The sequence below is a fragment of the Mastomys coucha genome, unplaced genomic scaffold (genome assembly GCF_008632895.1).
Source record: "Mastomys coucha isolate ucsf_1 unplaced genomic scaffold, UCSF_Mcou_1 pScaffold20, whole genome shotgun sequence".
Taxonomy (NCBI): Eukaryota; Metazoa; Chordata; class Mammalia; order Rodentia; family Muridae; genus Mastomys; species Mastomys coucha.
In genome coordinates, this window is record NW_022196903.1 from 136,024,710 (window position 1) to 136,038,980 (window position 14,271).

Sequence of the window (14,271 nt, forward strand, 5' to 3'; positions counted from 1 at the left end):
ACAAAGGTAAGAGTGTCGATGAACATCTAAGACCAGGAAATCTGGTTGCCATCAAGCCTGGAGTTCCCCCAAGAAGTAGATGAGTACTGAAAGATCGGTTGATACAATCTGACGCCATCAATCTTCGTGCCACACCCCCTATAACGGGAGCCTCTGTGGCTTCTACAAGCCAGTGCTGACCTCTGCTACAAGCTTCCTGACGGTGTCACCTTTGAAGGGGCCCTGACTGAGCCTTTCTCTGTGGGGGCCTATGCCTGCCATCCGGATTCAGTTTCCCTGGGGAACAAGGTCCTTGTATGTGGAGCTGGGCCACTTGGGATGGTCACTTTGCTTGCGGCCAAAGTCATGGAGCTGCTTAAGTGCTGGTGACTGACCTATCTGCTTCTCAGTTGACCAAAGCCAAGGAAGTTGGAGCAGACTTTACCACCCAGGTTGCCAAAGAGACTCCTTGTTGTTCCAAAAGCAGGGGGCCTGGCTGCGGCCTGCCTGCCTGGCTGAGGCTCTCTCTTTTTCCCTCTGGAGGCAGGGGGCCTGCTGCTGAGGCCCAGGTCTCTCTCCCCTGGGGCTGACCTGTTTGCTGCACAGTGCCTTGATTAAAAGGAGGCAATGTATGAATGAGTTATTTTATTGTAGGAAGGAGGAATATGCTGGTTAAGTAGAAAGAAAGGAGAGGAGGGAGAGAGAGAGAAAAGGAGAAGGAGAAAGACAGAGAAGATAACAAAGAGCAGAAAGGAGAGAGAGAGCAAGAGAGCAAGAGGGTGAGAGAGTAAGAGAGGAAGGAAGTAAGAGAGTGAGGAGGGGGCAAACCACCCCTTTTATTGTATGGGGCGTGGCATGTCTGGCTTGTGGTCAGATGACTGTGTGTAAGGTCCAGCTAGAATGCTGGGAGTTTGAGGCAGTGTCTGCCTGATAGAGCACACATCACTGCAGGGGCAGCTGTGAGGGGTCTGGGCTGAAATCTGAGCCATTGGTCTCAGAGCTACCACTGAACTCCTACGGTCCCTTATGAGCAAATGCTCAAGTGGGTCTCTGGGGTTCCGAGATGGCTGCTCTCCTGGACTCCGGCTGTCAGAACTGCCCACTGCCCCACAACTCCTCAGGAAATTGCCAGTAAGGTGGAAAGTCTGCTGGGGAGCAAGCCGGAGGTCACCATTGAATGCACAGGAGCGGAGTCCTCCATCCAGATACCCTCATTATGGTGGGACCTTGGTGATTGTGGGAATGGGCTCTGAGATGATCAGTTCACCTCTCCTGCATGCAGCCCTGAGGGAGGTGGATGTCAAAGTTTTAATACTCCAACACGTGGCAGATGGCAATTTCCATGCTTACACTGAAGACTTTGAATATTAAGCCCTTAGTTACCCATAGTTGCCCTCTGCAGAAGGCTGTAAAAACCTTTTGAAACAGCCAAAAAGGGAGTGGGGATGAAAGTTATGATCAAGTATGACACCAATGACCAGAACCCCTAAATGTGAATTGATCTATGCCATCAGCCCACTCTCTCAGCATCCAAAGACTAAATGGCTAGAAGAGGAGGCCATTAATGCAGAACTTTCTTTTGAATGGTAAAAATAGTAAACTCATAAGCCTTAGAGGAGTTGGTATGCCTTAAAGACAGAATTTATGGACACCTTGGGGGACCTTGTAGCCAGAATGAGATGCTTATACTGAAGAAAGTCTAGCACAAAGAGTCTGGCAGATAGGTCCTGAGAAGGCCCTTCCTTTAGTACCTTCTTTGGGGGAGGAGAGAGGAAGCATGCTTTTGCCCATGTTCCGCTGTGGCTGCCAGGGAGTGGGGTTGACTTTTGAAGAAATAGCTTCATTAACATGGAAGCAGACCTGGGGCTGAGCAGCTGACAGAAAGAATAAGAGCACTCAGCTCTGCCCAAAGACCACCTCTGCCTCAGCTCCTAAGCATTCTGTCCTTCCATTTGCAGAGTGGAGGCCCACCTTCCTACATTGCTCATTCATGAGCAGGAGCAGTACTGGTTGCTAGGCAACCAGGAGCCTTCCACCCAAAGATCTTAAATCCTGCCTAACTCATGCAAGAGGGCCATGGGAGGGCTTGAGTTTCACACTCCCAGGCTCACCCACAGGCAATTGTTTTCCCATTCTGCTCAGTTCTGGCTATAAGGAGATGCTTCCCTTCTCAGCTGGGTAAGGCTGCTGACATCTGTTGGATGGGTATCACAGTATAATTTCACCATAGGGCTTTTCTTTATAAGATTTGGGCCCAAATCACACCCTTTGTGATCTTAAGATAACCAAGGAGTACACAGTAACTGTGATGTAACTTGGGCTGCAGTCTGTAATCCACCTCTCCAACTACGAGTAGGAGACATGTGAAGAAAAAAAAAGAGACTGCTGGAGAAGATCATGGCCAAAACCTGAGCTTTCTCAAACTGCTTCACATAATACGTTCTATGGAAGCAAATTTTTAAAGCCAATAGTATGGCTAAAACATGGTAGGGGAATGAAGACTTTTGAATCAGAATGTAGCTTATCACCTTACCTGCCACTAGGTCTGCCATCTAAGTGGTGATAATTTGCTTATGATAATTAACTTATTAAAAGAGATATTGGTATAGCATTCCAGAGGATTCTCTCACACTCTGGACTGGATTTTATAAATAAAATTCATTGTGTTACCTGTATTCACAGACCCTGTATCTACATAAGTGGATACACAGAAAGATCCCAACAAAAATCCAATTATTGGGCCAATAATCCTTCCAACTTCTAAAATCCCTGGAAGAAAACAAAGACAGGTCATTAGATAGTCAGATTTCTTCCCCTTAGTTTATAGAGCTGGGCATCAAATCCAAAATGCTAGGCAAGTATTCAACCAATAAGTCACATTCCTTACTACCTCAGATATTTTTGTATATTCAACATATAAAGAAATTATATATGTATATATGTGTATATATATTGCATGCACATATATATGTTACATGTACATACATATATTATATGTACATACATTGGTTCTTGTAAATACCGAGAAAGAAGCTCCAATTATTTTTGGGTTTTTTTTTTCCTGGTTTTTTGAGACAGAGTTTCTCTGTATAGCCCTGGTTGTCCTAGAACTCACTCTGTAGACCAGGCTGGCCTCAAACTCAGAAATCTGCCTGCCTCTGCCTCCCAAGTGCTGGGATTAAAGGCGTGCGCCACCACTGCCCAGCTCCCACCATCTCTTATAGACTTGTTTCCCAGGGGGCACCACTGGAGTATAATGGAACATTTCCTGTTCTCATTATATTTGCTTCCCAGGCAAAAGAAATTGTTTTACTTCATGTGCATTTCCAATATAATGAGATTCTTCATGACAGGCCTCCAAACCACACAGTCTAGTGAAATAGATGCAAAGCCCCAAAGATGTGAGCCAAATGAATCACTTTTCTTTCCAAACCATTAACTCAGGTATTAATTAAATGAAACAAAGATGACTGACACAGAAACTTCATTACTTAAAGCAACATTTCAAATTTTCTCTTACACTGAGATAAGGGTAAAGACTGTACTATCACCAACAGTCCCAGCAAAGCCATGATATGATATGAACAAGGCTCTTTGATACTTCTGTAGTCATGTTTTCAGCGAGTCTCTTTGAGGGTTAGCTTTCATTGTCAATGATACAACCTAGAATGACCTGAAAGAAAAGTCTTAATGAAGCACTCTCCACACTGCCTCAACGTTGTTTTAGCTTCCTCAGATGTGGAGATGCAAGACTTTCTAACTCTTTCTGAACATCCCTGGCTCGTTCAGCTCAGATGTTATGCCCTACAATCTTCCACAGGCTGACTTATTCAAATGGGCTTCTCTTGGCTTCTGATCAAATTACTATGCCTGGCCTTAAACTAATTCAGGCAATATGCTTTTCTTGTTGTTGTTTTGGCTCATATCCACTTATCGATGAGTGCATACCATGCATGTCCTTTTGGGTCTGGGTTTCCTCATTCAGGATGATATTTTCTAGTTCCATTCATTTGCCTGAAAAATTCATGATGTCCTCATTTTTCATAGCTGACTAGAATTCCATTGTGTCAATGAACCACATTTGCTGTATACATTCTTCAGTTCAGGGACATCAGGATTGCTTAGTTTCTGACTATTACAAATAAGGATTTTATGAACATAGTGGAGCACGTGTCCTCGTGGTATGGTGGGGCATCTTCTGGATATATGCCCAGAAGTAGGAGACCTGGATCTTCAGGTTTGCACTCCCACCAGCAATGGAGGAGTGTTCCCTTTTCTGCACATTCTTGCCAGCATGTGCTGTTGCTTGAGTTTTTTTGGTCTTAGCCATTCTGATTGGTATAAGCTAGAATATCAGGGTCATTTTGACTTACATTTCCCTCATGACTAAGGATGTTGAACATGTCTTTAGGTTCTTCTCAGCCATTCAAGATTCCTCTGTTGAGAATTCTCTGTTTATCTCTGTAACCCATGTTTTTTTTTAAACTTTTATTGCATGATTTCAATTTATCTGAATTTGTTAACATTTAAGAACATATTTTAAGTAAATAGAATTAAATCATATTCTTGTTTCCCTTTTGTACCCCCACTCCTCCCAGAGACCCCCCTTCAATACTTACAATATCTTTTTTGTCATATTCTTTAAAATTTATAAAACATTATAGCAATAAAATGAGTATTATAAGAGTTGTTTGATAAAACAACAATCAATTTAACAGTCTTATGTAGTTGCTCCTCTACAATAGTGGAAGTACATTTTTCTCAATATAAATTTTAAATAACTCCAAACATATTAACTGTATACTTCAAAGTAATACATCACTACTAGTATTTTCTTAAATGAACATAAATATATAGTCTTTTTGTTTGTTTTGTATTTAGTAAAGTTTAAAATCTTGGCTCTTACTGTGGTACAAGCCCAAAATAAGAACAATCTTTATACATTGGATTTCATTGTAATAGGCTGTATTTCAATGACCCTCACATCATTAAAGGATTTTACCTCCATCGTAGCTAAGCTGAGAGTTGATAGTTTGTAGCCCATGTTTTAACTGGGTTATTTGGTGTTTTAGAATCTGACTTTGTGTGTCCTTTATATATTGTAGATATTAGCACTCTGTCAGATGTAGGGTTACTGAAGATTTTTTCCCAATCTGTAAGCTGTCGGTTTATCCTATTGACAGTGTCTTTTTGCCTTACCGAAGTTTTTCAGTGTGAAGAGGTCCCATTTATCAACTCTTGCTCTTAGAGCCTGAGTCATTAGAGTTCTGCTCAGGAGATTTTCTCCTATGCCAATCAATATGTTCAAGGGTATTTACCACTTTCTCTTCTATTAAAGCAACTGTATCCACTTGGGCTTCAGCTTTGTACATGGTGATAAACATAGATCACTTTGCATTCTCCTACAAGGGAGTGCCAGTTAGACTAGAACCATTTGTTGTAGATGCCTTCATTTTTCCTACTGAATATTTTTAGATTCTTTGTCAAACATGAAGTATTCATATGTATGTGGCTTTATTTCTGGATCTTCATTTCTATTCCATTGTTCAACCTTGTCTCGTGCTATATCATGTGTTTTTTATAACTATTGCTGTTTAGTAAAGCTGGAAATCACAAATGGTGATCCCTCCAGAAGTTCTTTATTATTCAGAAATTATTGGGTTATTCTGGATTTGTGGTTTTTCCACATGAAGTTGAGAATTACTCTTTCCATGTCTGTGAAGAATTGTGTTGGCATTTTCATGGAGATTGCATTGAATCTGTAGATGTAAGATGGTTATTTTCACTATGTTAATTCTACCAATCCATGAGCATGGAACATTTTCCCATATTCTGAGGTTTTCTCCATTTCTTTCTTTTTTCTTTATTTTTTTAATTATTTAAATGCATTTTATACATAAAACATACTAATAATATTGAGTATTTTGAGAATTAAACAATACATGAAAATTTGTTCAACTTTTATATTCATATCCTTTCATACCATAAAAATATCATTAATGAATACTTAATACTATCCATAACTGAGGATCTTATATCTCATGTTGAATACTAAATTGTTTCAAAACACACAATATTCTCTGGGAATTAAGCATAGTAAAAGAGCATAAAATATTAAAAATGAATCATTAAGAAATAAATTCAAAAGCCCTTATATGATACCACCTGACATAGTAAGAGAGTATTTAAAATACATTATATATCAGTGTGTATTGTCTAACAATCAGTTTATTTAAAAAAGATTATCAGTGTTCCTAGGAAAGAAATTATTTTATCAGTAAGTATATTTTAAAAATTTCAAAATAGCAAAAAGTCTTTAAAGTTAAACATTAAGAAAATGTTATTTTCAAGCACAGTCAGAAAAATTATCAATAATATTTCCATGATGCGTATAGAGCATGATTTTAATATTTTCAACTGTTGATATTCAACAAACAGAATAGTTATTTTAAGATGCACTTTGTTTTTATGTATCCCTTTTCATTTCTGTTTTTATTAATTTGTATACTGTCTCTGTCCCCTCTGGTTAGTCTGCCTAGGGGTTTATCTATCTTGTTTATTTTCTCAAAGAACCAGCTTCTGATTTTGTTGATTCTTTTATATTTCTTTTTATTTCTATTTTTGGTTTGATTATTTCCTGAATTCTACTCCTCTTGGGTGTATTTGCTTCCTTTTGTTCTAGAGGTTTCAGGTGTGCTGTCAAGCTGCTAGGGTATGCTCTCTCCCATTTCTTTTTGGAGGCACTTAGAGCTATGAGTTTTCCTATTAGCACTGCTTTCATTGTATCCCATAAGTTTTGGTATGTTGTGGTTTCATTTTCATTAAATTCTAAAATGTCATTAATTTCTTTATTTCTTCCTTGACCAAGTTACCATTGAGTATAGCACTGTTCAGCTTCCACGTGTATGTGGACTTTCCATTGTTTTTGTTGTTATTGAAGACCAGCCTTAGTCCACTGTGATCTGATAGGATGCATGGGATTATTTCAATCTTCTTGTATCTGTTGAGGCCTGTTTTGTGACCAATTATATGGTCACTTTTGGAGAAGGTAGCGAGAGGTACTAAGAAGAAGGTATATTCTTTTGCTTTAGGATGAAATGTTCTATAAGTACCTATTAGATCCATTTGGTTCATAACTTCTGTTAGTTTCACTTGTCTCTGTTTAGTTTGTGTTTCGATGATCTGTCCAATTGCTGAGTGTGGGTTGTTGAAGTCTCCTACTATTATTGTGTGGGGTGCAATGTGGGCTTGGAGCTTTAGTAAAGTCTTTTTTGAATGTAGGTGGCCTTGCATCTGGAGCATATATGTTCGAAATTGACTTTTTATCTTGGGAGATTTTTCCTTTGGCCAGTATGAAGTGTCCTTCCTTATATTTTTTTGATAACTTTTGGTTGAGAGTTGACTTTATTTGATATTAGAATGGCTACTCCAGCTTGTTTCTTAGGACCATTTGCTTGGAAAATTGTTCTGCAACCTTTTACTCTGACATAGTATCTGCCTTTGTCACTGATGTGCATTTCCTGTATGCTAGGTCCTTTTATGTATCCAATCTGTTAGTCTATGTCTTTTGGGGGGAATTGAGTCCATTGCTGTTAAGAGATATTAAAGAAAGGTGATTGTTACTTCCTGTTATTTTTGTTGTCAGAGGTGGAATTATGTTTGTGTGGCTATCTTCTTTTGGGTTTGATGGAAGATTACTTTCTAGCTTTTTCTAGAGTGTAGTTTTGCTCCTTATGTTGGTGTTTTTCATCTATTATCCATTCAAGGGCTTGATTGATGAAAAGATATTGTGTAGATTTGGTTTTGTTATAGAATATCTTGGTTTCTCCATCTATAGTAATTGAGAGTTTTGCTGGGTATAGTAGCCTGGGCTAGTACTTGTGTTCTCTTAGGTTCTGTATGACATCTGCCCAGGATCTCTTAACTTTCATAGTCTCTGGTGAGAAGTCTGGTGTAATACTGATAGGCCTGCCTTTATATGTTACTTGACCTTTTCCCCTTACTGCTTTTAAAATTATTTCCTTGTTTAGTGCATTTGATGTTTTGATTATGTGATGGGATGAATTTCTTTTCTGGTCCAGTCTATTTGGAGTTATGTAGGCTTCTTGTATGTTCATGGGCGTCTCTTTCTTTAGGTTAGGGAAGCTTTCTTCTATAATTTTGTTGAAGATATTTACTGGCCCTTTAAGCTGGGAATCTTGGTTCTCTTCTATACTTATTATCCTTAAGTTTAGTCTTCTCATTGTGTCCTGGATTTCCTGGATGTTTTAGGTTAGGAGCTTTTTGCTTTTTGCGTTTTCTTTGACTGTTGTGTCAATGTTTTCTAAGGTGTCTTCTGTACCTGAGATTCTTTCTTCTACCTCTTGCATTCTGTTGGTGATGCTTGCATCTATGACTCCGGATCTCTTTCACAGGTTTTCTAACTCCAGGGTTGTCTCCCTTTGTGATTTCTTTATTGTTTCTAGCTCCATTTTTAGATTTGGATGTTTTGTTTGATTCCTTCACTTGTTTGTGTTTTCTTTAAGGGATTTTTGTGTTTCCTCTTTAACAGCTTCTAGTTATTTACCTGTGTTCTCCTGTGTTTCTTTAAGACAGTTATTTATGTCCTTCTTTCACCATCATGAGAAGTGATTTTAGATTCAGTTCTTGCTTTATCAGGTGTGATGGTATATCCAGGACTTGCTATGGTGGAAGAATTGAGTTCTGATAATACCAAGTAACCTTGGTTTCTGTTGTTTATGTTTTTATGCTTGCCTCCTGCCATCTGATTATCTCTATTGCTACCTGCCCTTGCTAAATCTGACTGGAGCCTGTCTTTCTTGTGATCCTGGTTGTGACAGAACTCCTCAGAGATCAGCTGTCTCTGTGATCCTGTGATTCTGGGTTCCTGGGATCCTGAGATCCTGGGTGTGTCAGAGCTCTTGGGAGTCAAGCTGCCTCTAGAACCCTGAGGTCCTGGTGTGACCAAGCTCCTGGGATGCTGGGATCCTCTGGACCTGGACGTGTTAGAGCACCTTTGAGTGGAGCTTTTTCTGGGTGTTGTGGGACTGGCCACAGACTTAGCAAACCAAGGTCTGCTCAGGGTACTTCTGATCCTATGATCCTGGGTGTGTTAGAGCCCTTGGGAGTGGAGCTTCCTCTAGGTTTTGTGGGGCTGGATGCAGAGACTGCCCAAGGTCTGCTCAGGGCACTAGCTCAGACTGGAAGGAACCTGAGACACTGGTCAGGTGGAATTCCTGGGTGACTGGGTCCCTCTGGTCCCAGTTACTCCCAGTGTTGGGGCAGATGTTGTATCCTCATCACCTCTGATCCTATAATCCTGGGTGTATTATAGTGCTTGGGAGTGGAGCTTCCTCTGGCTATTGTGGGACTAGCTGCAGAGTTCACACCCAAGGTCAGCTCAGGGAACACTCCCAGACTGGAAGGAACCCATGCCCTCTCCATTTCTTTTTTCAGGCACTCAAAGTTTTTGTCATATAGATCTTTCATGTACTTAGTTAGAGCTAGAGCAAGATATTTTATATTATTTGTGGCTATTGTAAGTGATGTCATTTCCCTAATTTCTTTCTCAGCCTATTTATTATTTGTATAAAGGAGGATTGCTAATTTGTTTGATTTAATTTTTTATCCAGTCACTTTGCTGATGTTATCAGCTATAGGAGTTCTCTGGTAGAATTTTGGGATCCCTTATGTATACTATGATCCACAAATAATGACACCTTGAGTTCTTTATTTCTGATTTGTATCCCCTTGTTCTCTTATTGCTGTAGCTAGAAATTCAAGTACTATATTGAATAGATAGGAAGAGAATGGACAACTGTGTCTTGTCCCTGATTGTAATGGGATTATATTAATTTTCTGTACATTTAATATGATATTAGCTATTGGCTTGCTGTATATTGCTTTTATTACATTTAGGTATGTTCCTTGAATTTCTGATATTTCCAAGATTTTTATCATAGAGGAGTGTTGGATTTTGTTGAAGGCTTTTTCAGTATCTGCAGAGCTTATTGTGTGATTTTTTTCCTTTGAGGCTGTTTATATAGTGAATAGCGTTAATTAATTTTTAAATATTGAACGACCCCTGCATACCCAGAATGAAGCATACTTGATTGCAGTGAATAATGTTTTGATGTGTTCCTGGTATGAGTTTACAAGAATTTTATTAAGTAATTTGTGTAGACATTCATAAGATGGTCTGAAGTTCTCTTTCTTTCTTGGATTTTTGGGTAGTTTAGGTAACAGGGTAACTGTGGCCTCATAGAATAAATTGAGTAGAGTTCCTTCTGTTTCTATTTTGTGAAATAGTTTGAAGAGAATAGGTGTTAGCTCTTTCTTAAAAGTGAAGTAGAGAAAGCAGGACCAGCCTGGAGGCACAGGCCTCACAAGTCGAGCAGGGCAGCAGGGACAGGATCCTCTCAGCCTCTGAGTGAGGGCTGTGGATCCACAACCCTCTCTGTCTCTTCCCTGCAAGTGGAGAGCCTGCCTTCAGGGAGTGCTTTAACACAGAGACTTGGGTGAGATCTGCCATTTTCTCCCTGGTGACTCTCAAAGGCAGGACCAGCCAAGAGGCACAGGCCTCACAAGTCGCAGAGAAGCCTGGTCAGGATCATTTCTACCTCAGACCACACCTAGGAGGGACAAAAGACCTACAGCCCTCTCTGTACTTTTCCCACAAGCAGAGAGCCTGTCTCCAGGGTGTGCTCTGACCCCAGGACTCAGGACAGACAACTAATCCACAGCCATCTGTGCCTGGAATTTACCAGAGGAGAGCTGATCTCCCAGAAGTGCTGAAACAGGCTTACAGACTCACAGAAGGAACAAGCTCTAGCCAGAGACAGCAAGAACATCTAACACCAGAGATCAACAGATGATAAAAGACAAATGCAAGAATCCTACCAACAGAAACCAAGACTACTTTGCTTCATCAGAACCTAGTACTCCCACCACAGCAAGTCCTGCATATCCCAAAACACCAGAAAAGCAAGATTTGGATCTAAAATCCTATCTCACAATGGTGCTAGAGGAATTTAAGGACATGAATAACTCCCTTAAAGAAATACAGGAGAACACAGGTAAAGAGTTACAAGCCCTTAAAGAGGAAACAAAAAAATCCCATAAAGAATTATGGGAGATCACGAGTAAACAAGTAGAAGCCCTTAAAAAGGAAACACAAAAATCCCTTAAGGAATTACAGGAAAACACAAACAGGTGAAGGAATTGAGTAAAACCACCAAAGACGTAAAAATGGAAGTAGAAACAATTAAGAATCAAAAGAGAGACAACTCTGGAGTAAGAAATCTTAGGAAAGAAGTCAGGAAACATAGATGCAAGCATCATCAACAGAATACAAGAGATAGAAGAGAGAATCTCAGGGGCAGAAGATACCATAGAAAACATTGACACAACAGTCAAAGAAAATGCAAAATGCAAAAAGTTCCTAAACCAAAACATCCAGGAAATCCAGGATGCAATGAGAAGTCCAAACCTAAGGATAATAGGTATAGAAGACAGTGAAGACCTTCAAATTAAAGGGCCAGTAAATATATTCAGCAAAATTATAGAAGAAAACTTCCCTAACCTAAAGAAAGAGATGCCCATGAACATACAAGAAGCCTATAGAACTCCAAATAGACTGGACCAGAAAAGAAATTCCTCTCGTCACATAATAGTCAAAGCACCAGATGAACAAAACAAAGAAAGAATACTAAAAGCAGTAAGGGAAAAAGGTCAAAAAACATATAGAAAATTACATCAGACTTCTCACCAGAGACTATGAAACCTAGAAGATCCTGGGCAGATGTCATATAGACCCTATGAGAACACAAATACCAGCCCAGACTAAACCAAATTCACATAATATATTTCCACAAATCCAGCCCTCCAAAGGTAATGAATGGAAAACTCCAACACAGGGAGGGGAACTACATCCCTGAAAAAGCAAAAATGTAATCTTCCAACAAAACTAAAAGAAGATAGCCACATGAACGGAATTCCAGGTCTAACAACAAAAATAACAGGAAGCAACAATTACTTTACCTTAATATCTATTAATATCAATGGACTCAATTCCCTAATAAAAAGACATAGACTATCAGATTGGTTAAGTAAACAGGACCCAACATTTTGCTGCATACAGGAAACCTACCTCAGTGACAAAGACAGACACTACCTCAGAATAAAAGGCTGGAAAACAACTCTCCAAGCTAATGGTCCCAAGAAAAAAGCTGGAGTGGCCATTATAATATCGAATAAAATCGACTTTCACCCTAAAGTGATCAAAAAAGATAAGGAGGGACACTTAATATTCATCAAAGGTATGATCTACCAAGATGAATTCTCAATTCTGAACCTCTATGCTCCAAACCAAAGGGCATCTACATTCATAAAAGAAACTTTACTAAAGCTCAACCACACATTGTACCACACACAATAATAGTGAGATATTTCAACACCACACTCTCTGTAATGGACAGACCATGGAAACAGAAACTAAACAAGGACAAAGTGAGACTAACAGAAGTTATGAAACAGATGGATTTAACAGATATCTATAGAACTTTTTATCCTAAAACAAAAGGATATACCTTCTTCTCAGCACCTCATGGTACCTTCTCCAAAACTGACCATATAATTGGTCACAAATCAGGCCTCAACAGAAAAGAAGATTGAAGTAATTCCTTGCATCCTATCAGATCACCATGAACTAAGGCTGCAATAACAACATAAACAATAGAACGCCCACATACACGTGGAAGCTTAACAATACTCTACTCAATGATAACTTGGTCAAGGAAGAAAGAAAGAAAGAAAGAAAGAAATTAAAGACTTTCTAGAGTTTAATGAAAGTGAAACCACAACAGACCCAAACTTATGGGACACTATGAAAGCAGTCCTAAGCTTTAAGTGCCTCCAAAAAGAAACTTGAGTGTGCATACACCAGCAATTTCACAGCACACCTGAAAGCCCTAGAACAAAAAAAAAAAAAAAAAAAAAAAAAAAAAAAAAAAAAAAAAAAAAAAAAAAAAAAACAAATCCACCCAAGAGGAGTCAAAGGCAGAAAATAATCAAACTCAGGGCTGAAATCAACCAAGTAGAAACAAAAAGAACTATACAAAGAATCAACCAAACCACGAGCTGGTCCTTTGAGAAAAATCAACAAAATAGATAAACCCTAAGCCTGACTGACTAGAGGGCACAGAGACAGTATCCTAATTAATAAGATCAGAAATGAAAAGGAAGACATAACAAGAGACACTGAGGAAATCCAAAAAATCATGAGAACCTACTACAAAAGCCTATACTCAACAAAACTGGAAAACCTGGATGAAATGGACAATTTTCTAGACAGATACCAGGTACCAAAGTTAAATCAAGATCAGATCAAAGATCTAAACAGTTCCATATCTGCTCATGAAATAGAAAGAGTCATTAATAGCTTCCCAACCAAAAAAAGCCCAGGAGTAGATGAGTTTAGTGCAGAGTTTTATCAAATCTTCAAAGAAGACCTAATACTAACACTCTTCAAACTATTCCACAAAATAGAAACTGAAGGCACTCTACCCAATTCGTTCTATGAAGCCACAATTACTCTTATACCTAAACCACACAAAGACCTAATGAAGAAAGAAAACTTCAGACCAATTTCCCTTATGAATATCGATGCAAAAATACTCAATAAAATTCTTGCAAATCTAATGAAAGAACACATCAAAACAATCATCTACCATGATCAAGTAGGTTTCATCCCAGGAATGCAGGGATGGTTCAATATACGGAAATCCATCAACGTAATTCACTATATAAACAAATTCAAAGAAAAAACTATGATCATCTTATTAGATGCTGAGAAAGCATTTGACAAAATCCAACATACCTTCCTGATAAAAGTCTTGAAAAGATCAAAAATTCAAAGCCCATACTTAAACATAGTAAAAGCAATATACAGAAAACCAGTAGCCAACATCAAACTAAACAGAGAGAAACTTGAAGCAATCCCACTGAAATCAGGAACTAGGCAAGATTGTCTACTCTCTCAATTCAATATTGTACTTGAAGTCCTAGCTGGAGCAATTAGACAACAAAAGGGGATCAAAGGGATACGAATTGGGAAAGGAAGAAGTCAAATTATCACTATTTGCTGGTGATATGATAGTATACTTAAGTGACCTCAAAAATTCCACCAGAGAGCTCCTAAACCTCATAAAAAACTTCAGCAAAGTAACTGGATATAAAATTAACTCGAGCAAATCAGAGGCCTTCCTATACACAAAGGATAAACAGGCAGAGAAA

At 38.9% G+C, this 14,271-nt stretch overlaps 1 protein-coding gene and 1 pseudogene across 1 annotated transcript in view; one reads left to right on the forward strand and one right to left on the reverse strand.

Moving 5' to 3' along the window:
* LOC116098426 overlaps nt 1–1,469 on the forward strand; it is a 1,680-nt pseudogene extending 211 nt beyond the window's left edge.
* LOC116098425 (solute carrier organic anion transporter family member 1A6-like) overlaps nt 1–14,271 on the reverse strand; it is a 78,924-nt gene that overhangs the window by 33,640 nt on the left and 31,013 nt on the right. Inside the window, exon 6 of the mRNA XM_031381045.1 lies at nt 2,650–2,748. Within this exon, the coding sequence (XP_031236905.1) occupies nt 2,650–2,748 (99 nt within the window). The remainder of the gene's footprint in view (nt 1–2,649; nt 2,749–14,271) is intronic.